This window comes from Clarias gariepinus, chromosome 24 (genome assembly GCF_024256425.1).
Source record: "Clarias gariepinus isolate MV-2021 ecotype Netherlands chromosome 24, CGAR_prim_01v2, whole genome shotgun sequence".
In the NCBI taxonomy this organism is placed as follows: Eukaryota; Metazoa; Chordata; class Actinopteri; order Siluriformes; family Clariidae; genus Clarias; species Clarias gariepinus.
The window spans coordinates 15,594,756-15,622,718 of NC_071123.1; the positions used below are offsets into that span (position 1 = coordinate 15,594,756).

Sequence of the window (27,963 nt, forward strand, 5' to 3'; positions counted from 1 at the left end):
TAACGATGTCTACAGCAATATCACAAGTGTTAAGCTTTGATTCATCAGAACGTATGTAGCTGTCCGGTCCTCTGTAGCATTTGCCTCGTTTCAAAGCAAATGTGAACAAAAATCGACGGCACTGTTAATAACACCGGAGCCTGAAATCTCTGTATAGGACTGTCTAGCTTTTCTAAAGCGTAGGTAAACAAGTCAGTCCATATGCAGGTAAACAACTAGGCCATATACAGGACGTTTGAGATGCAGCATGTGTAACTCGTATACTAAAACACAAAATGGCTCCATGCTGCACCGCGTGTGATTATAGGACAATGGCAATCCATGCCAAGCTCAGTCACATTTCCTAATGCACACACACCCAGACCTGAAGTGCACTATTGCAAATGAAGAACACAACAACTTGACAAGAAGATCCTTAATAAATTCCCTTGTTAAAGAGGCATAATAGATGCTTTCGTGTAAAAAAACTTTAAGCTTATCAGGACAGCCGAGTGCACTGAATAATGCGATCGATGCAATCCTGATAGAGTGCGAGTGAATTAATGAGAAACAAACCAGCAGGACACGAATCTCGCAGTTGGCTGGCACGCCTCAATTTCTATAGCAACTCCGGACTCCATGGAAATGAATTCTCAAAGGCTCAAGCAGACAATCCATCACAAACACTACAAGCTGCAAAAATACTGTTTTCATTTCTTTAATGGTCAGAGAAGAAATAGGTCACCCTTTAATTTTTAACACTGATAAATACATGGTTTCTGCTAATCAGATCTTACAGGAAAAAAAAGAAAAAGCCTGTGGGGGAGGGGGGGGGACAAAAAGGTCCATTCGTGCATTAAGACCAACAAATGTAACCCTTTTAAAAAGAGATTCCTTCCAAGGAGCAATTATTCTTCCCCGCTTTTTTTATTATTATTATTCACATCAGTAAGAATAATAAGATCTTTAGGGAAAGACCTTAAATAAAGTGCAGACTGGGGTGAGAGAGTTGAAGGCCTAAACTAACGCCAGTGTCCTTTAACACTTAGACCCCAACTAACATTCAATAAAGGACTGTAATTCCTTACGGCTTGTCGTTCGAAAAAATGCTGAACGGTAAAAACTTGGTAAAGAAGCTAGAGTATTGCGTGCCATTTCTTTTGTCATAGTTATAAAACACAAGATGGCTTCACACGTTAAAAGGGGGAAGAAAATGTCCAAAACGAAATAGTGTACAGTAAATTGCACAATCCATTGCTCTAGTTTTTCAGTTGAAATTGAGAATGAAGAAGTGTGATAGTGACTAATATAGTGAGATAGCGACTTAAACCCCACCTCTGTTTTGGAAAAAGTACAAGAGCTATGTCAGCCGTGATGCCTTTGATTCCAATCTGATAAATCTCTGCCGCAACTCAGAGCTGGAGCACAGAAACCCATTGATTGTAGTTTGGATTCAAGAACAACAACAACGTATTCATAACCCGGTGACTTGGCATTGAAAATTAGAATATAAACTTCAGGTGAAATAGGGGCAAATGAAAAACAAAAAATGGTTTCATAAACAAATGGGGAGAAATGTGTTTTTCCATAAATTGAACACAATCGATTTATATCACTATTTAAAACAATCGGCTTTTGAATTGCACTCAAAAACAACAAGGAAAACACACTAGAGGCCTAAAGTGACTTGGCACAGTACGAGATCAGGGAGGAGCAATGAAACAGACGTTTACACCAAAACATTGGCGAAGTACATTCTTGGCCTTCTATTAAAGAAGACTGATTACTAATACATTATGGTTATTTGCGATGAATAAAGAATTGTCGTGGTGTGGGGGAGTGTATATATGGGGGGGGGACCCACCCCGTGTCTCAGTTAAGCCTTATCATCGTGAAATAGGTCTGAAGGGGGAGATAAGGCAGGGGGGGGAGAAGGAGAAAAATCGAACACTGCAGTCAAACTAGCTAAAGGGTCCCTGTAGAAAAGGATGCGCTCTGGGGCAGGGGCAGGAGGCTGGTGGACAGGTATTGGCACGATCAGTCTAATCAAAGTGGGAGAGTGCAACTAAAGCAACCCAGCTGTCTGTCTCTTTCTCTCTCACATTCTCAAAAACATTCTCTCTTACACACACACACCTTTCATTCTCACCCCGGCTCCCGTTACCACCCCGACACCCCCCTCCCCTTCCCATCCCCTCCCTTCCCGACAGCAGTCCTCAAAAAGCTCTTGGCACTTTTGAAAATGATAATCTATCAGGGACTCGGAGAGGCTCGTGTCCGATCTCACTGTCCTGTGCTCTCGTTGGTCCTCAAGGCTCCGATCACACTCTGAATGTTCTCTTCTGGAACCTGCAGGAAATCAAGATGCTGATTTTAGACATTCTGTTTTTTAAAGAATTGTGGTATTTGGGGTTTTATGTTTGTTTGATTGATTGTGTGAGGTGTGAACCCTTATTTATTTCCAGTTCAGTCATCTGCCTCGGGTGGTGGTGGCGGCTCAAACGGTTAAAGCTCTGGAATACTGATTGGAATGTTGGGGTGATGAAGGCCCCTAACCCTATCTGCTTTAGGGGCGCTATATCCTGGCCGACGCAAAGAAATCATTTCACTGTACTGTAAGGTACATGTGACAAATAATGGAATCTTTTCTCATTCAGATGACCGATACCAGCTAGGGAAGGTGTGAAGGGTGATACGTGGCTAACATCGGCCTTGCTGACTTGCTGAGTCACAATATAATGTAACACACACTCGGTGGAAAGTGCTGTCACATAAAAACACTTACCAGAGCATGGTCAAACTTGAAGGTGCTGATGTAGTAGGCTGGAATGTCAGCTGTTGCCAAGGGTTCAGATATTTGGGCCACAATCCCACATTCGTCTGATGAAGACAAAAACAAATTGTACATTTCACAAAACCTGCTTTATATTTAGTCAGGGTTGCTCAGCAGGTCACAGTAACTGGGGCTTTAATTGAGTTATTGAAAGGGTTTGCACAGCCGTGTTTTAAAACTCACCGAATCCTAAAGGCTGTCCGCCAATGCGAACCATTTTCCAAAGCTCTCCTGAAGCGCTGGTAAATAGGACGTTGTTGGGGAACCTAGCAAAACAGACTCATGTCAACACCAGACACTGTTGGGAGGAAGTGGTTTCATCATTTGGATAAAAAAAGAAAAATTATTAATCAAATCAATTACAGTTTTTGAAGATCGGGACTTGACCAAAGACTAGCGCAAGTTTCCACATTTCAGTGTAATCCATCAAACCTGTCTCTACTGACTACACAAACACACACACACCTGCCCACCTGTGCTATGAGTAATGGAGAAGTGTCTAACCTTCGAGTAGTCTGCTCGTCCATAACCAGGGAGATGTAGCCCTCAATCAGGGAGAAGGAGAAGAAGCGGATGTGTCCTGAATCCTCATTCTGTGCTCCTGCCTCCTTCCCTCTGTCACAAATACAAGCAGACCAGGAAATCTCAGTATTACGCAACAGGCATACAGTCTGAAGTGCAGCCTGTTTTTATTCTCTTTTTTTTTTTTAACCGCAGTGCAGTGAGGTCAAGAGTTCAGCAAAATACTGAAACAAGACACTCTGCTGAGTGCTTCTCTCTAATAAGTGCAGTAATGTAATTACAGGCTGTCTTTGAAGCCGAGTGCTTGTATGTCAGTCAACAGGACTGACAAGGGATTACAGTCTGAAATTAATTTGACAGTGACTCTTTTGTTGCACTGGCAGTGTAATCAAACATGCTGGATTTGGAATAACACACTGACAATGCGGTCAAAGTGCAGAATGACAGATTTAAGTTGATTTATGACTTTATCAGATGAGCCATATTGGGATTATAGCCATTTGCTTACACGCTGCAATATGAAAAAGAGTGGAGACATGCGAATGCCAAAGTAATTTAATTTTTTACATAGATATTTCTAAAATCAGCATGCATACAGTGAGGTAGGGTTTTTATTTACTTTTTTCCTCTTTTTCCTTCAGAGCACTGTAGGTCTATCAGTGTTGTTCTCCTATCAGGCTAGCAGATGGCTCACAGAGTCAGCCATATGTGAGAGAAAGCGAGGCTCTTACCCTCCTGAGTAGAACATGACATCCATGAGCAGGGTGGCCACAGAGGGCAGCGTGTCTGGGTCCAGACTTGTCACGCAGAACATATTACTGGGACTGGAGAGAGGGTGGATGATGGGTCGAGGAACTAAGACAGAGAGAAAGAGAGAGACTGAGAGTTTAATCAGAGAGCCATGATTGGGTTGTTGGCACCACAAACATCACCACTTTCATCTCCGCGCATATAAAGAACTTCTCACCGAGTTTGGGCTTGACGAAACCGTTGGTGACCCCGGAGCAGTTGGCGGCTACCGTCTCTCCATTGACCACCCTGAGGAGGGTGAACTCGGAAGACAGCGTGTGCATGACCATAGGGAGATCCCTCTCTCGGACCTGGATGCGGAAAACCAGGACGCAAGGGAGATATGGTTTAGACTGGATTGATATATTATTTATTGTAATTTGCTGTAATAAAACCACAGAAGCAAAAGGTTTAGTTGTTGGAAGTCCATGTTCTGCACATCGTATTTGTTGCATGTTAAAATATTTTTTTAATTTATTTCCATGTTTGTTTACTCTTAATTCTGCCAACAAAGAAAAAACCTGCTAAAAACACTTTCGTTTAGCTTCAGTAACAACTTTATCCTGGTTTATCACGATCACCAAACCACTTACCATCATGTTTTGGAGTGATGGTAGGAATCCAAAAAACCCCAAAACTATTCATGCAAAACTCTCCCTCGAGCTGGTGAGGCAATGCATACTTCATGTAGATCTTGCATGCAGGCTTTTCCGTTTCGCACATATGGCAGGTGGACAGAAGTAGACTTTCTGTACGACGCCACCAAGTGCTGTGAGAAACTTCCCAAGTTTTTAAGCTTGCTGAAATGTTTACCCTCACAAACTTTAGTGAAGCCTTTACAGTCCATGACCTACGTCCATGAGCTCAAGTTACTTTTATTCCCGGGGCACACCTGAACATTTGAAGTTCACTTGGTCATACTGTTATCTCATGACCTTACAATGAGAAGCCCAAAGCATTGATCACTAAACAACAGCTTACAAACAAGTATCTGTGGGTTGTCCACAGGTTCTCTGGTTTCCAACACCCTACTGTATGAGATGCCTGAACCGGATACACGTTGTATCGTAAGTGATCGAATCAACAATGGCTAAATTTTTTAATAAAATTAATGCAAAAATAATAATAATAAAAAAAAAACACAGTTGTGTAGGCCATCATCTACACAGGAGTTTTCATCCATAGTGTTTTCTGCTGCAAATGACATCAAAATTATCAAAATGGCAAATGAACTGAATTTATCTTACAAACCACATACTGCGTCCAGAAATCAACTGTATTTTAAGCCAGTGTATGCAGGAATGCATGCAGGATTTTCTTTGTAGAAACTATTAAATGTGAGCTGCCTGTCTGAACAAAGCCTCAGTTGTGCATCTTAGCTCATCGGAAAAACAGCTGGTGATTTAAATCAGCTGTATAGGATTTCTGCAGCGCAAAAGAGCACCCTGGCCTGGGATTGAGGGACATAAAGTTAGCCAAGATGAAGGAAATGTTAGTGTGGCGAAGAATAAACTTTGCTAAAGGTCCCATTTGTCCTTTACTGTTTACTGCAAAACACGTTATATCACACATTTACACTGTACACTCGTCTACTTAAAATAATACATCTTTACTGAGACAGGAAGTTGAGTTTAGATTGATGATTACATTACTACCAAAATGCAAAAAATAATAACCCCCCCAAAAAGCAGAATTACTTGGCATGAAAAAAGGTACTCAGTATTATTACACTATGCTTAAGGGATCAGTTACACTGCTTTGAAGCAATTGTTAGGTTCTTTGCTACATTTCTGCCAGCGTGCCTGTAATTTGAGTCTGAGCTGTCAATTTAGTCATCACCTTCATATCAAGCGTTCGGAGAAGTTACTTAACTCGACTGTGCAGTGAATTTCCAGTGAACAGCATCCCTGTTAAGAAGAAAAAAAAAAAAAGCAAGTGCCTACTTACTAGGCCTGTGTAACTGAGGAACTCGCACGCATTTGCATTTCAAACGGCCAAAACTCCCAAATACATTACAGAGGGGGGAGGGGGGAAAAAAAACCTACAAGGATGTCTTGAGCAAACAGTTGGGCTGAAATTTAAACACGTCCTACAGGGCTCATGCTAAACAAGACTCAGTAGGCAGGGGGGGACACTGTTTCAAGGGCAACCCCTGTGGATCTCCTTTCTGTACATGCGTTTTTTCAGCAGACGAAAAGAGAAAAAAAAAAGCAATACAATATCCCTGACGGCTACATCTGACTATCATTAACGTATGAAAAGCAAATATTTCCAACAGAGAAAAATAGCCTGAATTTTTTTTGTTCCTCTCCCCTTTATGAAATACAGATCTTCACAGGAGACATTACAGTTCCACAAGCAATAGAAAACTAGGCCATGCCTGGGCTGCAGAAAGATTTCAACCAAAAAAAAAAAAAAAAGTGAGAAGAAACAAGAGAAACATGTGCGTCAGTTTTGTCTCATTGAGTTAGATAAAGGGGTTCACTGTGGCCCAGCTCCCAAAGCTAGGACAGGCCCTGCTATTTATAAAACACACATATACCAGGGTGAGGAGAAGGAGGAGGAGAAGCAAAGGGATCTGCTCCGGCCCAAGTCGGAGATGTGGATCAACAACTGCCCAAACCCTTTTTAACAACCTTTCACATCCCGAAGGGGGAAAAAAATAATAAAAATGAACAGCCAGAGCCAGGAGAACGTTTCGGTGAATTCCAACAAGAGGCCGTGCTGATCCTCTTTACATAACCACCTCCAGATTACCATCGGCTTCACCTTTTTTATTTTCATAAACAGGTCCTGGAGAGCGTGCGGGCTGTGGGGGAGGGGGGTATAGAAAGAGAGAGAGAGAGAGATAGAGAAAATGTAGCTGATAAGTGTGTGTGCATGCAGGGAAAGGAGATTCATGCAGTCGTTACACAAAGAGAAAAATGTGCTGAGACGACAAGCACGAGCAGTTGTCATAGTAGACAAGTCTGGGTGTCTTGCTTTTTCTATTCTCCTAACTCAATGGCCAGTTTCCCCCTCAACAACAATACAATACAGTCAGGCTGAGACAGCATATTTTCTGCATGTTATATGCTCGAATTACAGATTTTGTATGCACGGCACGAAAAAGCTGATTGTTTTTTTTCGGAAAACAGTAAGGCATTGAGAATAATACATCTTGAGACATGCCACGTCTCAAACAGCACACTAGGATTTCAGACACACGCTCCTATGCATTAATCCGACGGAATCTGGACGCGTCTACTTCATGTCGGAATGAGCGCTCTGGTCATGACGCTTGGTGGACAGTACTTGTGGAGATTTCTTACGAAAAAGTCTGGGGTGCATGCTGTCAAATTAATGTACTCTCTCATGATGTCCTGATGTAGGATTTAACGTATAGCGGACATACCGATCATGACAGTCTAAAAAGTGATGCTTTTAAAGCTATCATATTACACGTCCCTAAAAGTACAGTGCGAACATTGCAAGCGTTCTACGGCTCCTTTAGTCACGTATGGATGTGCCTATTGAAGCCTTGAGGCATGAGATTAATAAACACTGCAGGGGGTTGCTCCACTGCGGACTCAAACAAGGAGCAAAAGTTTTAAAGCGGACGTTTTGAACGACTTCTTTTACAACCCTACAGAAATGAGGCACACTGCTATTTGAGACGCAATAACTTGTTTTCTGACCAAAGTCAGACCTTTAAATTCTTGGGTATTTACTCAAATATATTAGTCTTAAACGAGGCAGAATGTTAAAACTCAGCAGTTCTGTAGCCCTCCAGGACTGAAACCCCTGACCCGAACAATCCCATATTCTAGACGAAATGTTTTAGCTAGTCCGATCAAAACGCTGACCTGTACAATAAAGCACCTCTTTGCGTTCCCCTGTGTGCCTTTCAGCCCAGACTCGATGTCTATTCTAGTGTGAAATGCACTGTGCAAGCAAAACTATTAACAGTGAGAATATACAGGGCTGCGTGTAAAACATGCAAGTAATTCCACAGAGTCAAACTTGAGCGTGCATTAACTAAACGTTTGAAAAACATTTAACATATACATGGTATCTACAGGGTAGATATTATTGCCTTTGAGATTATACCACAGCACTGTTGAATGTTGAATTCTTTAAATCTTATTGGTCACGAAGTGTTGAATCTTTTTCCTCTAACAGCAGACACTAGTTCCATCTGCAGATTATTATTATTATTATTATTATTATTTTATTCCTACGTGGTCATTTCCATAGTAATGACTTACAACTTGGAAATATGTGTTTCCTATGATAAGACAGTCACTTACTGTATTTAATGTTTATGGAGGCACTTTCAACGTTCTAACTGGTAACTGTTGTCTTTGTCTTATTAAATTCCAGAAAAAAAGAAATAAAGCGCAAATTACAATTTATAGCTGTAATACTTAAAGTGAAATGGTCTCGCAGACATTCCACAAGATTAAGAGCCTTTTCACATTAGTCACGATTGATTTGTACCGTGCCCAAAACGATTATCGATTTATTCGGCATTCTCAGGTACATTTGCGCATTAACACTCGGTATGCACTATGAGGGTGCACCTAACTGTTTTGTGAGCCTCCATTAAAACACAAGAGAAGAAGAGGACAAAAATTTTTTTTTTTTTTTTTTACTGATATTAATCTGATACTAACTACTGATATTAATGTCTAACACTACTGATATTTCGAGAAAAAAAAGAAATTTAAGAGCAACGCTCTCGTGAGCTTTCCTACTTTATCAGCTATGGCTGTGTAGGAAGTCAGAGGATGAGACTGGCACATGCTTACTGTAAGTACACAGAGATTTTGTGGAGACAGACAGCCCTAATGACATTGCTACTAAAAGAACTATCCTAAAAGAACTATGGGGCCCTAATGTGAAAACACCCTAAATGTTACTAGAAACTGATCACATCTTATTTTTACACAATATAGTATAATTTCTCATTTGGAAAATTGCTGTGGTATGAGAAGAATAAAACACTTATTACAGAGTTGATAATATTAACAGTACTACAGTGCCCCTAAAGGCACAAATAAATATGGAAAAAATTTTCTTTTAAAAGATTTCATTTCATTGCGGGTGATGCATATAACTTCTGGGTCTTTTAAACTACAGTGGAACCTTGGATTACGAGCATAATTCGTTCCGGAAGTGGGCTCGTATTCCAAAACACTCGTAAATCAGATTTAACTTTCCCTTGAGAAATAATGGAAACCTAAATTATTCGTTCCGCAGCCAAAAAATAAATAAAAATACAAAATAGAAAGTAAAATTTAAACAAATTAACCTGCACTTTACCTTTAAAAAAAAAAAGTTAAAATAAATCCTGACATAAGTGTTGAGGCGCTGTGTGTGTGTGTGTGAAGAAAGAGGAGGAATCTGCCCCTCCCGTCTCCCCCTTCTCATCTTACAGTAAACCTTGCTCCTCATTTATTTGAATTTCACACAAACACACATTAACGGAAAGACTGTTTTGTCTGAAAAATTAGCAAGGAATATCGCTAATGTGATTTACAATTCTGCAGCGCAAGAGAGAGAAAAAAACGTTGGCTCAGTTGTGACCACGTGACGCTCGGTGTCAAAACAAGAAGCGCATGTGTGATACATAATACTCTGTACTCATAAACCAAGACTTGTTCGTTTTCCTAAGTCAAAATTTATTAAAATTCTTTGCTCGTCTTGCGGAACGCTCGCAAACCGTGTTACTCGCAATCTGAGGTGTTACTATATACTTTAAAACACAATTTAAGTCCTGCCTTCATGATCTAGGTTTCTGACCAATCATAGATAAGACAGAATTCTTCTAACCAATCCTAAAGCATAAGGCAGGATTTCTTAACTTCATTGAAACTTGTTTTCCAACATTAAAATTTTTTTTTATCATCATTAGTATTTATAAAATCACTTAATTATACATTAGACAGACACTGAGATTTAATAATGAACCAAAATTGGACTAAACGTAGCTAAACACAACAGTTTAAGTCCGCCTTCAGGACTAAGCTCGAAGCTTTGGACTTATTAAAGATGAGAACGTTATAATGCACGGAATAAAGTAGGAATTTCTGAACCTTACCCGGAGACTTGCTATCAGTTGTGTCCTTTAAGCGGCTCAGTACTATACACTCCCCCGCTGATGGTTACTATCCCATAACCGCATGGCCTGTTGTGTTTTAGCTGCATAATTTGGATTTAAATGAAACACTATAAACAAATATTTATAAACTAATTGTATCTAAACATTTACTTTAATCAATGGCAAAGTTACTGGCCATTTTTTTTCTGAAAGAACATGAAGACTCTGCAGCACTGTATTCCAATAAACTTAACAACCCCCAGTTAATTTCCCGTCCTGACTGAGGATCTGTAACAGGCTAGAGATAATAACGATAACAATAGTGACGAACAAACCGTAGCTTGGCTGCCCTGCAGTCTTGCTGCCTCACAGAAGCTCGTCATGCACTACAGGTCACAGGGAGGAACTCATCAGAGTCATGCTTCGAATGCAAGGCAAATCATGACTTGGCCAAGACGTTATCTCTATGCGTTATTACTTGTTAACTTCAAAGTAATATTTTCTGCTCCTTTTTGTTTTTGTCCTGACTTATTATGGAATGTGAAGAAAAAACTAAAGTTTCATATATTCTCCATCGCATCGAGTTCAGACCATGACTGCATGCCTTCCTGTCTTTAAAAACTATTTTTTAAAGAATTGCTGACCAGATGAATTAGTGAAGCCTGATTCCAGTTCAGTCAAATGTTTTTCAGATTTCAATGCCTTTGGAATGTGAACCAGTACACAAAGCTTGGGCTCCTGAAGTCGACACCACTGTTTACTCCAATCCTCTAAAAGGAACTAAAAATTTTACTGCAGCTCATAAAACATTGAAACAACCCTCAAGATGACAAGACATTCGACCAAGAGTAAACAGCAAGACAATGTTTAAAAAGAGAGAGCAATGACAAAGTCAGATTTATACTAAAAAAAAAAAAAAAGTGTGGGTCATAGTGTATTTCTGGGACTTCCTGTTAACTTTGAGACTCACCAGAATGAAGTCTGTTTGGTAGGTTGACAGCATGAAGACGGAGATGTTGTGATCGGCTAAGGGGGCAATGACGGACTTGGCGATTTTGGTCACGCCGATTGGCTGAGAGCTGGTTGCGCTGCCACCACCTGACACTACGTTGAGAGCTAACCATGTTGCATCTGCTACGCTGAGATACTCCGACTCGGGCAGTTCTGAAAGAGAGGAAGGGGGGTCAATTATTGCTGAAACGATTCCTTAAGTAATTCGATCATAAATAATGATCCAGGCAAAATCTTCTGCCTTGAAGCTTCTTTTATTGAATTTTAAAAGCTTGTGGTATGTTTTTGCGCAATTATTTGTTTGGCGTGATCGTGCGCTTCAGGATGCAAGCCACCAGTAAACACCAACGAAGAAGAAAAAGCGCAAGGAAACGCAAACAGTTAGCTGTGTATTGATTTGAGGGAGCGTTTTGTTGCTGGCTCCAATATATATTTATACTTAATATATTAACATTTATTTTAATATGTGCCTTGGTTTTTTTGATGCTTAAAGTCATTTAGAATACCCTTTTTTCAGTTTTTGCATCTGAGAAAAGGCTTTAAAATAAGAATGTATGGCACTGTAATGCACTTAATTCATCTCAGTCAACTTTAAGCTATTTCTTGTATCGTGAATAATGACAAAAGTTTTTTTTTTTTATAAAATGCTATAATATAATGCATTTAAAAAATAAAAGTAGATTTTTCCAAAAAGAAAACCAATTAATCTTTGTTTCTCCTATATATTTTACATTGCTGATTAGTTAAGCGAAAGTACATTTTATCCGATTACTCCATTAATCATGGTAGAATACTCGATTACTAAAATATTCCATAGCTACAGCCCGAGAGTCAATTAAGCATAGCAAAATAAAAGGAGTTCAATAACACGAGAAGCGTTCACATCAACCTGGGACTTGTAATAATTTTTTTTGTGAATGACGCCGTAATACAGATTGACATTTACAGGAGACTTCAAGCGCAGTATGGTGATGAGCAAACACAAGCAATTTAAAAAAAGGGATACGTCTGTGGATCCAGATACTGGCCGAAGTGGCTAGGAGCCACTATAGTCGTTCTGGTGAACAACCAGCGAGTGGAACACTGCTTGCATGGTACAGGAACTCTAAGGCTGAGAGTTTTCCTAGATTGCTCGTACAGTCTGAACCTCGCTCTAAGCCATTTTAACATGCTTGGTCCTTTAGAGGAGTTTCTGGATGGCCAGACGGTCCAGCCTTGGCTCTGGCGTACTGGGAAAACTTTCTACCTTTATAGTATCCGAGAGCTTGTGCAACATTGGGATAAGTGCATTAGTGTAGAAAAGGACTAAATACATTTCATATAAAGGGAGTTTTTACTTAATAGGGTTCTGTTATTCTGGAGAGGCAATAGTCCCGGTTTGACCTGAACGCCCAGTTTGTGCATTTAAACTTTTTAATGAATGTCAACAAACTGCTCAGGTGTGGTACCACCATAGAAACTATGGTTTTGTTCATCTTCAGACCAAAATTTTTTATTTATTTTTAATTCACCATCACCAGCAGGAAACCTGCACCTGCTTCACAACCTGCAGGCGCCGGTATCCATGGTGACCTTGGCGACCCAGGTGTAATGACACACATTCAGTCAACCAACCACAAAACCAAACGTGCCGACAGCTTGGCCTCGGTTTACCCATAATGGAAGTGAAGTGACTGATGAAGCAAAATTTGGTCAAACATTGCCAGTGTGTCGAGAAGAGGAGGATGAGTGATAGTTCCATTTTTTGCCTGGAAAGCTCGAGAACCTCCAAAAGTACCTTTAAAGCCGTCTTCGTCGACTATGATGGTGTAGTCCTCTGGGGTTTCGGTCAAACTGAAGAACTTGCATCTGTAAAGGAGGAAAGGGAGATGAGGTGGTGAACCACACACACACACACACACGCTCACAAAGAAAGCTTCAACGAGAGTTCCTGTGCGGTTTTGAGAAAGCTGAAGAGAGCCCCCGAATTAGTCTGCATCTGTGGAATGGGGGCTAAATTGGAGGCAGAGAGCAAACACAGATCACACAACACATGTGAGCACTTCTCTGTGATTATTCCAGAATAACAGCTCTTGGTTAAAACCATCTGGCCATGTGTGACTCCCACACATCCTTGGAGCAAACTTTCGTCTTAATTTTTTTTTAAATGCTGAATTTTAGTTACCTCATTAGTGCAAAGTTTTTTTTGTTTTGTTTTTTTCCCCCGCTGGAGTGATATCGCAAAAACAGAACATAATTTGAATACAGTTGCCGCATGACTCGGGCTATGCAAATGGAATCCATTGCGTGCACACTTCAACACGCCAGAGTGCTTGGCATCATTTTTCTTTTTTTATGCCTATTCGTAAAACCAGATCCAAGATCTGGGTGCACTTATTTATGGCCTTTTAAATGACCCCCCCCCATATATATATTTTTCCCTCTCAGACAGGGGTGGGGGTGGGAGTTGTACGAAGAGGTTTGTTGATTGTCAAAACAGGGCAGAAGCTTTTTAGGAGACATTATCTTTAGACTAGCTAGCTAAAAATGTCCACACATGACATTTTTAATTCAATTAGAACTATAATTTAAGAAATCCTACATCATTTCCCTGGAACAACATCTCACTTGTTCGTACACAAATTTCAAAAGCAAACAGTGCTTCGGTTGTTGTGCATGAACACATTTCGGTCTAGCTTTCGCGTTGTTACACGTCGTCCCGGGTGACACAGCTGAATTTCCCTTTTGACGAAGCCAGCTAAAACAGTGAGGCAGCAAACACACTCGCGAGCCTCGACAGCATTCTGAACACTAAGCGACTTTTACCACACCCCTCCTCGCACGCTGAGCCGTCACATCACATTCGACACCACTGCGAGACACTTCGCAGAGAACGCACAAAGCAAACAAATAAGCAAACACACACCATCTGCCAAATAAGGTACAGTATGTGAAATTATTCAGCCTTATGAACAGGAGAAAGGGCCTTTCAAATCGCTGTATCCTGAAAGCCAACTCAAAAACACACCCTGGTGCCTGCGGCTCAGGAGAGAGAGAGAAAAAAAAACCCGACACAATGGCCGGCTCTGAAGACACACTGTTCACAGCTAGATTCAAGACCACAAGCTGCATTCGCTGGCAGAAGGAATTCGAAAACAAGTCTGACCTCTTGCTCGAGCTTGTTTTTAAATAAACTTTTCCTGTGACAGAAGAGGAACTTGCAAATTTTATGTCTTTTAACGTCTGTCAGGTGCTGTCAGTTTCCAAGCTCTGATACAAAAAAAAAATTATATATATATTAAGCATTTCTATAACTGCCCTTTTTGCTTTTTTTATCCTAAAATTAAATTATTGTCAATAAATTTAAAATAAAATTAATCAAATTCTCCAACGCAATAACGCTTCCCGAAATAAATAAAAGTCATTATGTAGGTCTGGTCGTGTGAAATCCCTTCAAGTGCTGATACAAAAAATAGAGAACAAAAATGATATACTATCTTTAAAAAGAGTCTTTTATCTTGATCTAATCACCTTCAGTTAAAATACCAAATCTCATCAAGACACACTGCAAAGCTCAACTCTGGGATCCATGGGCCACCTGATAATGTTTCGTCAATACAAAAACAAACAAACAAACAAACAAAAAAAAACAGGCTTGCTCAACAAAGAATAAAACCAGAAAGGATTTTTAGCAAAAAAAAAAAAAACCTCCAGTAAGAACAAATTCAGTGTTCAAGGCCTGGATTAATCTGCATTCAAGGAAGAAAAAAAAAAGAAGCAGCCAAACTGGGCCCATTATGTATTAGTTGAGTGACTAACAGGACTGTATTACTTGGAGCCGGGGAGCCTTTAACTCCACCTACGCTCACTTTAAAAGGGTTCATTAGGGCTCCGGCTCACGCCTCGGTAAATCCAGGAGAGGAGATGGCCTCCAGGACTGTGTGTCTGCAAACACAACGAGAAGGCATTAAACACTAGTGATTCACGGAGTCTTCTAGAAAGAACCAAGCAGCGAATGGGTGGGAATCGGGTTTAAAGCCCAATAAGCCGAGGGGCACTACGTGTTCTTGCATGCTGCTTTTAAATGATGTCCACACTGCTGAACTGTTAAATCAGGTGAACTACAAGCAGAGTGACGTGAAGATGTAGTCATAATCAGTTATGTTACGATGCAGTGGAACACTGATTGGACTAAATCCACTTTCTAAAACATGAAAAATGGTATCTGGTATCTTCCTTGTTATTTATTTATTTCCTTGCAGTTATGGCTGGTGACCAAACATGATGTAATACAATGTTAATTATAGGTCACTTGTGTGTGTGTGTGTAAATATATAATAAAAACACACACACACACAATAGCCACATCCAAATTTAGAGCATTAATATTATGTTTTATATATATATATATATATATATATATATATATATATATATATATATAATATAATATTATATATAATGCTCTAAATTTGCATGTACATATAAACAGAAATAAGTCAGCATAATGTATGATGATGCTTTGTGGACCCTTTCTATAAAGAATTAGCTACCTAGTTTTGCTGTACATACTCCAGACCCATCTACGGTTCTTCAGAAGTTCTTGACTGCTGCACCTGCTTCTTTCTGGCATGCAAAAACCAGCAGCTTCAATTTTATTTATTTATTTATTTATTTATTTACTTACTTATTGTCAGAAAATTGGTCGCTTATATAATTATAATGTGCTGCTTTCTTTGCTGGCGTACAAATATTTTTGTGTAACATTTAACTTTGCGTTACACTTTGGAACACTAATGTTTGTAAATCAGTAATGTAAGAACCTGAAGAACAGTGCATTTGCAAAACTCATCAAGCACCAAAGACTAAAACTTACCTCTGCTGCTTTTAGTTACCAGCCTCAGAAATCACCAATTAACAAACAGCAGCTCAAATTAGAGCAGTTATAAAGGCTTTACAGATCGTAAGTAGCGGACACATCTCAATATCAACAGTTCAAAGGAGATTATTGCATATTTAAGATGCCTTCATCATTTTGTTATATATATATATATATATATATATATATACAATGTTTTTAAATGCAGAGATGTCAACCATCTTTGTAAAACTGTTAATGTTTCAAGAAAGTTTAACACTTTTTAAAAAACAGTTCTGGTAAAATAGTTCAGAATTTTAACTTGAGCAGTACTAAATACTATGATGCATACTGAAAAACAGTTGGTCTTATGATATACAGTGTTTTTTGGTTGCCATGCCTACACACAGCTTGATTATTTAAAACACATGGAGGCATGCTGTTACAGGAAAATAATCAACAACCAAGTGTAGTTCTTTTATATGGCAGTTAGCATCTCCTGAAACTGTTGTTGCCAAGGCAGCGCTAACACTAACACCTCAGCTAGAACAATATTAATAATGAAACATCATCCAGCATAAACAGTCCATTTAGCAGACTGGCTTGAGTAGTAGTGTGTGGCATGGTCTGCACTGCTTTGATGGCGTCCCACTACAGAGCCAGGGCTGGATACTTATTTTAACCCACATGCGGGATGGACAGCTAGAAGACTGAGAGAGGATATTCACAAAATTTTGGCCCAAAAAGTGAATTAGATTAAAAATTGCTGACTAATCCTTTAACACACAGTCACTTACTTCACCACCAGCATATCTCCCTCCATTGGACAAAAAGCACCGGACAAACATCTCCTACTATCAAAAACTATAGAAACATAGGAATGATCATATTATTACTACGAAGGGCGTTCAAGTCAAAACGGGACTACACTATTGCACCTATTCTAGGGGTTCACTAGTGCTTGGATACCATCTAGAGTTTTTTTTTATTTTATTTCCCAGTACGCTGGATCCATGATCAGCCTGCTTGCTTCAAGTCTAAAATGCTGGCCTTCCAGTAACTCCTTTAATGACCCAAAAAGGTAGAAATGGCTTGGACCGAGATCAGGACTGTATGGTAAACTGTGGCAATAACTTTCAATCAATCGTCACCCACAGACGTACAGACTTCTTTAAAAAGTTTGCACTATTTAAACATTTTACTTATCACCGTACTGTACGTCAAATTGGTTTCATGTCTTCATCGATGACACATCCCGGTTTGACTTGAACGCCCCTCGTATTATACCATTACTGTAATAAACCTGTGATCTATCCTGTCACTGGCACTGGCACTAGTGTCGTCTAAAACCGATGAAGAACTGTCGAAAATGAATCCTGCTACTCCTGGAGATTGTTCTAGAATCGCAGAAGTCGCTTGATAACACGGTGCATTTTAGGGATGAAATCACGATATATCGTAGCACTGATGATCGGCACAGAAAAAAAAAAAACGATGGATGAAAGGTGCACCTCTATATCTATTTTTTCCCTTCCTTCTTTTCTTCACTGCAGTTGTTTACAGCTTTTCTGCAGCGCTGCAGCACGAAGGGGAATAACACAGAACCTGGTCTTCAGGAGGATTATTATTATTATTAATAATAATAAAGAAATAATAAAATGAGGTTGACACAATAAGGATAAAATATATATAAAAATATGTATGAGTCCTATGCTGATGTTTTTTTTTTTTTAACAGGGGGGGAACAGCACATCTACACACACAAAAATATATATATATATACACATACACACATATACACACACATCCCTTTAACATGGACCTTCATTAATATAAAACAGACAGAGGAGGATATGAAAACAAAAAAACTGGTTAATCCAGGAGCAGTGCGCCTTCTATTTTTATCCCCTCAGGTTTTAGAATGAATTCATTAACAACTTATTATTATGAGGAAGAAGTTGTGTCGAAATTGTTTTACTCACACACACACACACACACATACATACAGAGACACAGCTAACTGGCCTGCTCAGGATGCGTTTATATTAACACTCTCCATGTTTTTGCTTTGTGACATTCATTTCGACGACACACACACACACACACACTCACAATGAGGTACTTACCTTGTTTTCGACGGCAGGAAAGCGAGCTTAATTAATCCGTGAGTGCAAATCTGGATGCCTTCTTTTGCTATACTGGCTACTTTCAGGCTGTGCTCTAAAATGTGCAGCTCCATCTTTTGCGTCTTCTCATTTGGAGCTACACGACCAGTCTATTCCCCTGCCTGAGTCTGTCTCGACATGTAAATATAGATTTATATAGCGAGGTATATTGAAGAAAAAAAAGGAGAAGAAAACAAACAAATAAATAAATAAATAAATGAACTAGAGCTGCAAGCCAAATGGACCGGGTTTAATAAGAACCTTTAAACGGAGCGGAAAGGAGGGTGGAGAGGAAAAGAAAAGGAGGAAAAGTTGCGCACTGAAAGGAGGAAAGAATAGAACGCGAGCGAGAAAGACACAAGCAAAGGTGAAATAAAAAAAAGGCAAAGCGCAACGAGGTTAAAAAGAAAACGGGAAAAGGAGAAAAGAGAGGAGTGTGCGCCTCCCCCCGTGTTTCCACTCCTGCGGGGATTGGAACAGTCCGGCAGCTGGCTGCTGCGCTCAAACAAACAACCTGTCACTCAAACGCCAGAGGGGGGCGTGGTCATGGTCACAGGGATAACGCGAGCTGCATGAGGGGAATCGTAGTTTAGCTCTCGTGCTAACGTTTAACAGACAAATATGTCCCGTATGTCCAAAAGCACTTGTGTTTAAACAATCTCACAAGATTTACTTATATACTAATGAGTTTATTTATTAAGCTCCTGCGTTAGCTGTTTATTTTTTGGTCCAGTTTCCTCCCGCTTAAAAGAGCTAATTGAGGCAGTAAGTAGTGTGGAAGGCCATTGGGGTCATAATAATTTGCCTCAGCCTTTGAAATGTTAAAATACACAATCAATTTTTGAAATGTAATCACTGTTGAATTGTTAGATTTGAAATTTAAATGCTTACACATTTATTAAATCAAATACATTTTATTTAAATGTATTCATTCATTCATTCATATACTATACTTCTATAACCTGTCTTTGTGTTACTGTCCCTATTGCCGTTGGATATATGATCTATCTATCTATCTATCTATCTATCTAATATATTTGCATTAAATGGTGACAACATGTTGAGACATGTTGTGACATGTTTTCCAAGAACCACACACTTTATTCCTTTTACTCGACAAGGTAAAGAGATGAGCTGGCGGTGATGCAACCTACAAAACCCCAGCTAAAGATGCTAAGATGTACTGAGAGGAAGCGTGTTGAGAAGCAAGAGTGTGTGTGGAAGTGCCGGATAAAGCAGACGTAAAAGTTCAAGACACAAAACAAGTCAAGACAAGATCAGGGAAGGAAGCATTCGAGGTTTTTAAGGAAGGCCGGTCTGGATAAAGGCCTGGAAGATGAGGGAGAATGAGACATACAGTGGGCCATAATGTAACATACTGATTTCTAACCAGCGTTAAACAACAAAGAAAAAAAAAAAGTAGTTTTTGAAAAACTGCAATTTTCTAGGCAATAAACAATGACCCCTTTTTTATTGTCATGGTTGTTTATTCTCATATTTAATGTTGAGGAAAAAGGCAATCCCTTTTTGTAAGTGTACACATTGTAATTCTCATATCATCACCCAAATGAGGATGATTTCCCAAGGTTTCTTACTATTGCCATATAAAGAAGTTTTTCCTTTCCACCGTCACACTCGGCTTGCTCATCAGAGACAATCTAATCATTTTAATTAATACATATTTTCTGACATTTTATACTCATTTCAATAATTTTCTTTTGATTCTTAAAAGCTGCTTTGTGAAAATGACCTTTGTTAAAAGCAGTATACAAAGAAATTTGTTCAATTTTTTGGTCAGTTTGAAAGAGCATCTTCAAAACAAGGTAATTTATAGAAATTAAAGGATCTGTTACGGACAGCTTGGTGCCGGTTCCCACATCACTCCTTCAGAAATCTAGTTGAATCCATGCCTCGATGGGTAAGGGCTGATTTAACAGCAAAAGAAGGATCTACAGTATTAGGTGGGTGGTTATAATGTGCAAGTTCTTTGAAACCAAACTTTACTGTCTATGAAAAAAAACATACATGATATCCAACATTGCTGTCTTAATTCCACACAGCACTGGGGAATTTTTGACCCCCCTGTCACCGTATTAAAAAGATAGGCGGCAGTTTAATAATTCACATGCTGTGTCAGGCCAGTGACAGGGTCATAAACACAGGCCGTCTTTGTGTGAAGCAGTGATAAGATCCTGAGGCTAATTTGATCTCCCAAACAAGCTAAATCATGCATCGGATCAGGTCAAAGGACAGCCGTCCATTTAGCTCGAAAATACTATCACAGTATCTGCTGATGGGATTTCAGGCCTTCACATTCACTGATGTTACATAACATGCAGCAAGTAGCTGATGCTATTTAGGTTTGTATGCTTGGCATGTTGTACCTGGAAAGAGCCAATAGTTAACTTGAATTTATTCTGAGGAGTCATAAATAGATTAAAGGAGTGGGCTTCTCACTATGATAATGATACTCAAGTACTAAGAAGAGGCTACTGATGAGGGTGGGTGCGGGGGATTTAGATTTTCTATTCAGAAAACTCATACCTCTGTGCTCTTTTTAAAGAGCAGAAATAAACAAGATTAAGCAACACATGCTTTATAGGTGTTTATTAACAGGGAGAATATTGAGCAACACTATTACCACCTAATAACTGAGCTAAGGCAACGTTTTAATCATTGGTGTATCATTTTAAAATCCTGCTTATTGATCTGGCGAGCTTTGAAGAGTAACTTGCAGTGAAACAAGTATAACATTTTGTTACATTCCACATTTCCTGAACTTGCAATACTGGAGACAGAATGAGCACAAATCATCAGACTGTAAAACTCGAGACCTTTTACTTGGTACAAAACAGTGCAAAATAAAAGAAAAAGGACAACATTTGAGAGTTTATTTATTTCTGTATTTGAGTGAGGAAAGGGTAAAACCCCCACATTTTAAAATAAGTAAAGCAGACTTTAAATCCAACTATTCCAGCATAAAATAACTTTATTAATAGTGACTTTTGGACACAGAACCATGATTTACAGATTTAGAGCTGAGTCAGGGCAAAAATCAGTAACACCAATTTCACAATTCTAAAAAAAAAAAAAGGAAGAAACTATTCCTGATGGATAGGTTCTTAACAATTTTAATACGGGCCTCAGATTCCATCAAGGAAAGCAATGGCTTGTTTATAATTTATTCTTCACATGCTCAAACCACAGATATACTGCACCAGCCCCGACCCCCCCCCCCTTTTTTCATTTAAACTTCATTGCTTAGCACTTTTGATTTTGTATGAAATACAACAGACTGCCGCAACTGAAACACCAGCATTTTCAGTCAAACAGGCTTTTAGGTAAGGGGAGAATGAAAGGAGTACTGCAAGCTGTGCTCCCCAAAGAGAATCCTTTAATCTGCATTCCATGACCCGTGGGAAATGCCGAGAGTTGAGTCTCTGCTTGGCAGAAAGGCTCCCAATTATAATGCAGTTTGAGTGCTCAATGTATTCCTATAATACAAGTAACACATGAAGGCCTTATCCTTTATGAGCTGTGACGCTTTGAATAAACAAGGAAAAAAACATTATATACGATATTCGCCCCACCGAGCCAGGAGTTGTGACGCCAGAAAATGACACAGCGCAGCAACAAAAATACGACCAAGCTGCATGGATGACATGAGTTTACACAACCTGAAGGAGCTAAATTTGCTTTAACAAGGGGATACATGCAAGAAGGGCTGCAACTAACAATTATTTTAATTTATTATTCTGTCAATTAACCAGAAAAAAACAGGCATTAATTTTATTCAAAAACAGAACTAAAATCTTTAGAAAGTGAACAAACATGTTGCACAGTGAGCTGTTATAATAAAAATGGATAAAAAAAAACAAATGCCTTACATCTGCCAAATATAGACTTTTAAAAATAGTGCCACCTGCTAGAACAATAGTTTTATATATAAAAATACAAATTAGAACATTTAACAGCATTTGCTTGAATGTAAGAACTTCTCTACACTACAGATGCACACTTGCATTTCAGGTGCTGAATCATTGCCGTGGTGCTCCTGTGTCATGCCATGTCGCTTTTGCATACTATGCAGTCAACACACTTCTGTTTATTTAGAGCAAAATACTCCCACACCTTGGATGACTTGGGTCACATGGATTTCTTTGTCTGCACCATGTAGTTTTCCTCTACCTTCACTCGTTTTATTTTTGCTCCGCCCTGTTTATGAGGTGCTAAACTCTGCTAGCATCAGTGCGCTAGAGAGACCCAGTGTATTCACTCTGATTTTAAATAATCAAATGTCTCTGCATCGCACAACACCACGAATCGATTATGAAATTTGTTACCTACTCTTTTAGTAATCAATTATATCAATTCTATGTTGCAGGCCTCCATGCAAGGATTGTTTTAGAATTGCACGACACTAAGAAAAACAAAACCCACACGTCACTTTCGTTGGGAGTGACCATTAGAACGCCACGCTGACCTTTTATACATCAGCATCCTTTCAGGTTGATCTGTTGGATAGAAGGGGAATAAAAAAAAAAAAATAAAAAAAAAATTACAAATGCACTTCATTCAAGGAAGACAATAGAAAACTGAAATGTTGCCCAGCGGACAGCAGGTCTCTCATTGAAGTACAAAGACCAGCAAAAACTAACGCAGGGCGCTGATGTGGGATCACGGCGTTAAGGATCGCCAGTGGTGCTACATGGCTGACCCCCTTTGAATGTGATCCGTCTGTTGCGTTCTCTCATGATCTCACCTTCACTTTGGAGAATCCCACAGACTGGACAGGATGAAACATTCACAACCTGTCCAAAGAAATAAGTTTTAAATCTATGTTCAGAAAAGCAAAACAGCTGTACATTGTTGTACAAACATGTTCCCAGCAGACCACATCAGTTATCCTGAAGCAATCCACCGGGATGGGATATTCTTTACGGTCATGTCCACAGCAAGTCGGGAACATTGTTTCCCGATAGCTTTGGTATATGACCGAGGGGAAGGGAAAAAAAAAAAAAAAAGGGGGGGGGGGGGGGGTTTGGGTGAAGCAGTTACCTGGTTTGGATTCTGAATCTGGCTCATGTTTATTATCCAGGCCTCTCAGGGATTGACCTGCAAATGATAAAATGACACATCAGCTGAACAAATCCTTCACAGGGGTTAGAGCTGTGGTTGAAGCCTGACACAGCATACCACGAATGCTCACATGCAAGTGCTGACTAAAGCATGACTGCGCATCCTCAAAACCAACAGCCAAAAAAAAAAAAAAAAAAAAAACATGAGGCTGCACAAAAGTGACAAATGAGCATTGTTACAGAATTGTTCAGAACTGTTGCTAAAATTTTGCCACCCATATGTTCATCAAGCACATTATGAAACATCCAGGACTAAAGTCTGGTTAGTGTTCTACCATAGCACAAAGTAATTTAAAGTAACATTTTTGATGCTCATCTACCCCCTAAGGGCTCCAATTCCTGAAAGCACTTAATAAAATACATAAACTTAGCATGACATGTCTCGGCACCAACCAGGACCCAACATGCGAAGGATGTAAAGTCCATAGTGGAAGGTATTCGAGTTGTTCTTGCACTGGCATTTGAACAATCCAGTCAGACATACAACTGGATGCAGATACCACAGTGCTGGAAATAAATGCATACAGGGATGACACTCACCGGTGCTGGGACCAGTGCGCCCTCAGGTGGACACCACAGCTGCAACAGCAAGCAAAATGTGTAAAAAGCAAGCAAACCAGCAACTTAATTCAGCATTAACTAGATACTAAAATAATGTGAAGCAAGAAAAACAACTCCAACATTAGAGGGGTTAAACAGACTGTATTTATGGTTATGTTACAAGCTTGAAAGTTTGTCCTGCAGCGTTTGCCCACAGCATTAATGGCAGTAACACTATGGGTAAAGCTAATACTACAGAGTTCATCTCCGAGGCATTTCCAACGACAAGGCTCTACTGAGAGGGGCCCGTCGGGATAGACCTCAGGAATAAAATTGGCAGATGGGAAAAGATTTGAGAAAGTGTAGTTACCATGTACAGATCAGTACTGCACAAGCATCCTCACGAAGGCCACAAGCTTGCACCATGTCGGCAGCCCTAGAAAACAATACACAATACAAGTGAGCAGTTTTTCCAACATCAACCCATGCTTACTTTTCTTAAAAAAACAAAAACAAGAAGTGTTCAGAGAGGCAAATTTCTTTCACAGGTATAAGAGCAGTTGAACATAAAAAGCCAATCATCATGACAAAAGTATTAATATACATTACATTATATATCAACACAAAGAAAAGTGAGCATTACCTGAAGTTTGGTCAGGACACCCATCCCAAGCCTAATGATAAAAAGACAGTCAGTCAATAACAGCTTGAATTTATCCAGAGTTTAATAAGTAAATTGTCCATTCCCATAAGTAGCACTGCTATCAATGGAAAACAGCAGTGAGTTGCAAGAGAACAGAGTTGTACTCTTTGCACTGTACTAGTTCCTAAGCCCACTACCACTAGGCCGTGACTAGGACTGTGCACAATGAAGCTACCTAAGAAATCTCAATACTACTTGCCTTTTTGAAGCTCGGGAGTCATTGTGAATGCCCCAGTGATCTGCACATCCAGGCATGCTGAAAAGAAAAAGGGGGTGGGGAAACAAGTGTAAACTCGTGCATTTATGATATCCTTTTTAGAAGAGCAGCATGGTTGTTAGAAATATCCCAGGCCTCATTGTCACCTCAGCAATCTGTCGTGCGGAGATGAAAGCAAACCTGGACATTATCTAGCCATGCAACCAAGCGGAGATGCTCCATGACAGAGGAGAAATTCCACTCTACAAATGATTTAACATGGCTTTCAGAGAGGAGAGCTGCAGCGCGTGTGCGCGCGCATTTGCACGTGCGCCCTCTAACTCGCTTAGCTACTCGGCTACAAATCACATCCAGGGGGCGATAAACGTGGCGGAGGTAATTAATAACCCCTTCCTAAAAATATAATTCATTCGGCTCACTGTAGTTCTCGTCAAATTAATTAATTTACACTTTAGGATGTTTAGCACGTGGCCCAAGTCTACCGTTACCTAAATATGAATCAAACTAAATTGTCTTAAATGTGTACTTAAAATTGACTCCGAAATATGATACTATGTTTACACAAAGTTTACGGCATAATAACACATAAAGCTAAAACCACAAATATTTACCCGCGCAAAGGATCCATATCCATAGGACCGAGCTCAAAGCGAGCCGAAAGAAAGAGACCGGAAGAACTTCGGCGACAAGAGTTATACAAGATACGTCACTATCTCCCGCCCACAAGTAGAGAAACCCTGCCCTCTCTACTAAAACTCTTGCCTCGTGATTGGCTAGTAGTTTCTACTCGTGAACAAAAGACAGGAAGATTATCCAATAGGAGGGCTATGTATGGGCACGAGCAGACATGTGACGTAGAGCAAGAAGCAAGTTTTATAGGAGAAATGGAAGAAAACTTTACGACAGGGTTTTACGACAGGTAAAAGTTGAAATAATATACTGTATATGGTAATCGAACTTTCGACTAGACCACCTTGACCACTCATTAGAATCATTATGTGTGATTTCTCTGATGTACTACACCCATTCTTGTTTTTTTTTAAATATTTTTTTTATTAAGCTTCTGTTTTTGAGTTTTCTATCTTGCTTAATTCTTTAAATCTGTCTTTCTTTCAGGCTTCTTTCTTCATTAATTATATTAACTAATGCTAGTCACATGGCTAATTGAACATAGAGAGAGCAGTTGAATATAAAAGCCAATCATGATGAGTAAAATATATATAAAGTCTTAATATACATGTTCCCAAATGTTTATGAAAAAATACATGTTAAAAACACTTAAAGGTATTTTTATTTTATTGCATGTATATTGGAGATATTGATCATGTTATACATTTTTATAAACAAATGAAATGTTTTAATTATTGTCTAAACATGGAGTTAAAAATGAGTATACCTAGAATATAAGCAGAATACATCTTAAACAGCAGATTGTAATGAGGCTGAATGAAATAGATTGGATGGGTTTTGCTTTGCAGTACATGAATCAAAAACTGGAGAATTCATAAAGTTTGATTTATATCTTGTATTGGTGAAGTCTCTGGCTTTTCTCAGATTTACTTCAGATCTCTGCTGATGCTGTTCTAATCAAGTGTTTTGCAAACATTTGCACTTTTTCCACATTGCTGATTGATGAGCAGTGTTCATTGTTTCATGTCTGTTTATCAGAAGAAAAGTGCGCACCAGCTCATCATTTCTTCTTTGATGATGCATGTTATTATCCTGTTATTGACAGGAAGCAGACATCTCAACTGCAGACTCAAGAGGTAGAATTGATCTACATGTGGCAGCAGAGAAGGAGGAGGACCTGAGCAACGGTGAGCTCCTGCGCATAACTGCAGGGACCACGAAGGAGAAACGCCACCCTGGTTTTTCCTTTTTACACCTGTGGAATACTCAAGCCTGATTGGTCACAGAAGCAATTGATTTGTCATCTTTAACAGCAGCTCAGACTTTGAATTGTAGCAGGAGCCAATGTCAATAAAATTTAATTAACAAACTCATTTTAATATATTATTTTGATCATAGTAACAGTATATTGCCAGCATTATAATAAATGAAATTAAAGAACAATTTAGAATTTTTTTTTTTGAGTTATACAAATACACTGATCAGCCATAACAATAACACCACAGCCAGGTAAATTGAATAACATAAGTTATATATGAGCAGGTTAATCTATGCCTGTGGAAAGAAAAGGAGTCACAAAAAACCCCAATATAGCAAAAATTGCTAAAAAAAAATCAGTACTGATTATAATATAAAGATATCACCTTGTGCATCACAGCCTGCTGTATATGGGGCTTAGCAGACAGGTTGTTGGACAAACAAGTCTGATCTAGTAAGGCCCCGCACCTAAATCCTAGATAGTTTAATGTTATGGCTGATCGTTATGTGCATAATCTTTACTTGGCTGTAAATTGTCAAGTCTTTAATAAGTTAAACTTAAAGCACCTAAATCCTAGATAGAAGTCTGCTCTGAAAATGAAACTTATAAACTCATTTCTGGTTAAATACTGTTTGGTTTTCTTTATACCATAGGTTTTCCATAAACAGGGCAGGCTATCAAATGTAAAGATGCAAAGAACTCAATTAATTTTGTGCAATTGTTTTATTTGATGTCTGCCAGTTTCCATGCAGGAATTCTGGAACAGGATCCTCAGTGTAGATCAAACTCCCCCCCCCAATCCCTGTTTAAAAGTGATTGGATGTGTTTCCGAAGTATACAAAGGCTCCTGACGTCTGGAAAACCTTAATGTACTGTAATATACAGTATAGTGGTGGCAAAATGTCTTAAGATAACATATCCAATGTATTATTGTTCTGAAGAGTTGTGATGATTAACTAAAAAACGAGTGAAAAACAGCTATATGACGATGTTTAACTTCTGCAGCCCTGGCCTAAACTCAACAGAAAACATTTTTCAGTACACGTTCAGAAAGCAGTCGAGCAAGTGTAAATTGAGCGAGTGACAAGCAAGTAAACAAATTATTATTAATTGATTTTTTTATAAAAAAAAAAATTGAATGTTATTAAAATGTTGAATTTCACTTTAGGCACCACTGTACAGTATCAGCTGGTGGTGATATCAGGTAATAACCAGCTTCAACATTTGACTAGTATGGTTGAACAATGCAGAACTTGCAT

General features: G+C 39.1%; 1 protein-coding gene, 1 long non-coding RNA gene and 1 other non-coding gene across 3 annotated transcripts; all 3 read right to left on the reverse strand.

Moving 5' to 3' along the window:
* Positions 1 to 681: 681 nt before the first annotated feature.
* Positions 682 to 18,708, reverse strand: castor2 (cytosolic arginine sensor for mTORC1 subunit 2). The gene is made up of 9 exons (XM_053484861.1): positions 18,180 to 18,708; positions 12,994 to 13,064; positions 11,176 to 11,369; positions 4,302 to 4,434; positions 4,066 to 4,189; positions 3,317 to 3,427; positions 2,996 to 3,078; positions 2,765 to 2,859; positions 682 to 2,328 (listed from the first exon to the last, which is right to left on the reverse strand). The coding sequence occupies exons 1-9, from the start codon at positions 18,290 to 18,292 to the stop codon at positions 2,263 to 2,265; spliced, it is 990 nt and encodes a 329-aa protein (XP_053340836.1). The 5' UTR covers positions 18,293 to 18,708; the 3' UTR covers positions 682 to 2,262.
* A 2,481-nt stretch (positions 18,709 to 21,189) lies between these two features.
* LOC128511766 (uncharacterized) lies at positions 21,190 to 24,572 on the reverse strand. The gene is made up of 6 exons (XR_008356204.1): positions 24,540 to 24,572; positions 24,267 to 24,332; positions 23,897 to 23,935; positions 23,277 to 23,333; positions 22,981 to 23,029; positions 21,190 to 22,732 (listed from the first exon to the last, which is right to left on the reverse strand). It is a non-coding gene; the product is annotated as an uncharacterized LOC128511766 (long non-coding RNA).
* LOC128512692 (small nucleolar RNA SNORA18) lies at positions 24,088 to 24,222 on the reverse strand. The gene has a single exon (XR_008356316.1). It is a non-coding gene; the product is annotated as a small nucleolar RNA SNORA18 (small nucleolar RNA).
* Positions 24,573 to 27,963: the final 3,391 nt, after the last annotated feature.

Excerpts from the sequence above, each read along its gene's own strand:
- castor2 (XM_053484861.1), bottom strand. The coding sequence starts at position 18,292 with ATGGAGCTGCACATTTTAGAGCACAGCCTGAAAGTAGCCAGTATAGCA. Across the intron at positions 13,065-18,179 it reads TTCCTGCCGTCGAAAACAAG|ATGCAAGTTCTTCAGTTTGA; the intron begins GTAAGTACCTCA and ends CCTCCTTTACAG. Across the intron at positions 2,860-2,995 it reads CGGACAGCCTTTAGGATTCG|ACGAATGTGGGATTGTGGCC; the intron begins GTGAGTTTTAAA and ends TGTCTTCATCAG.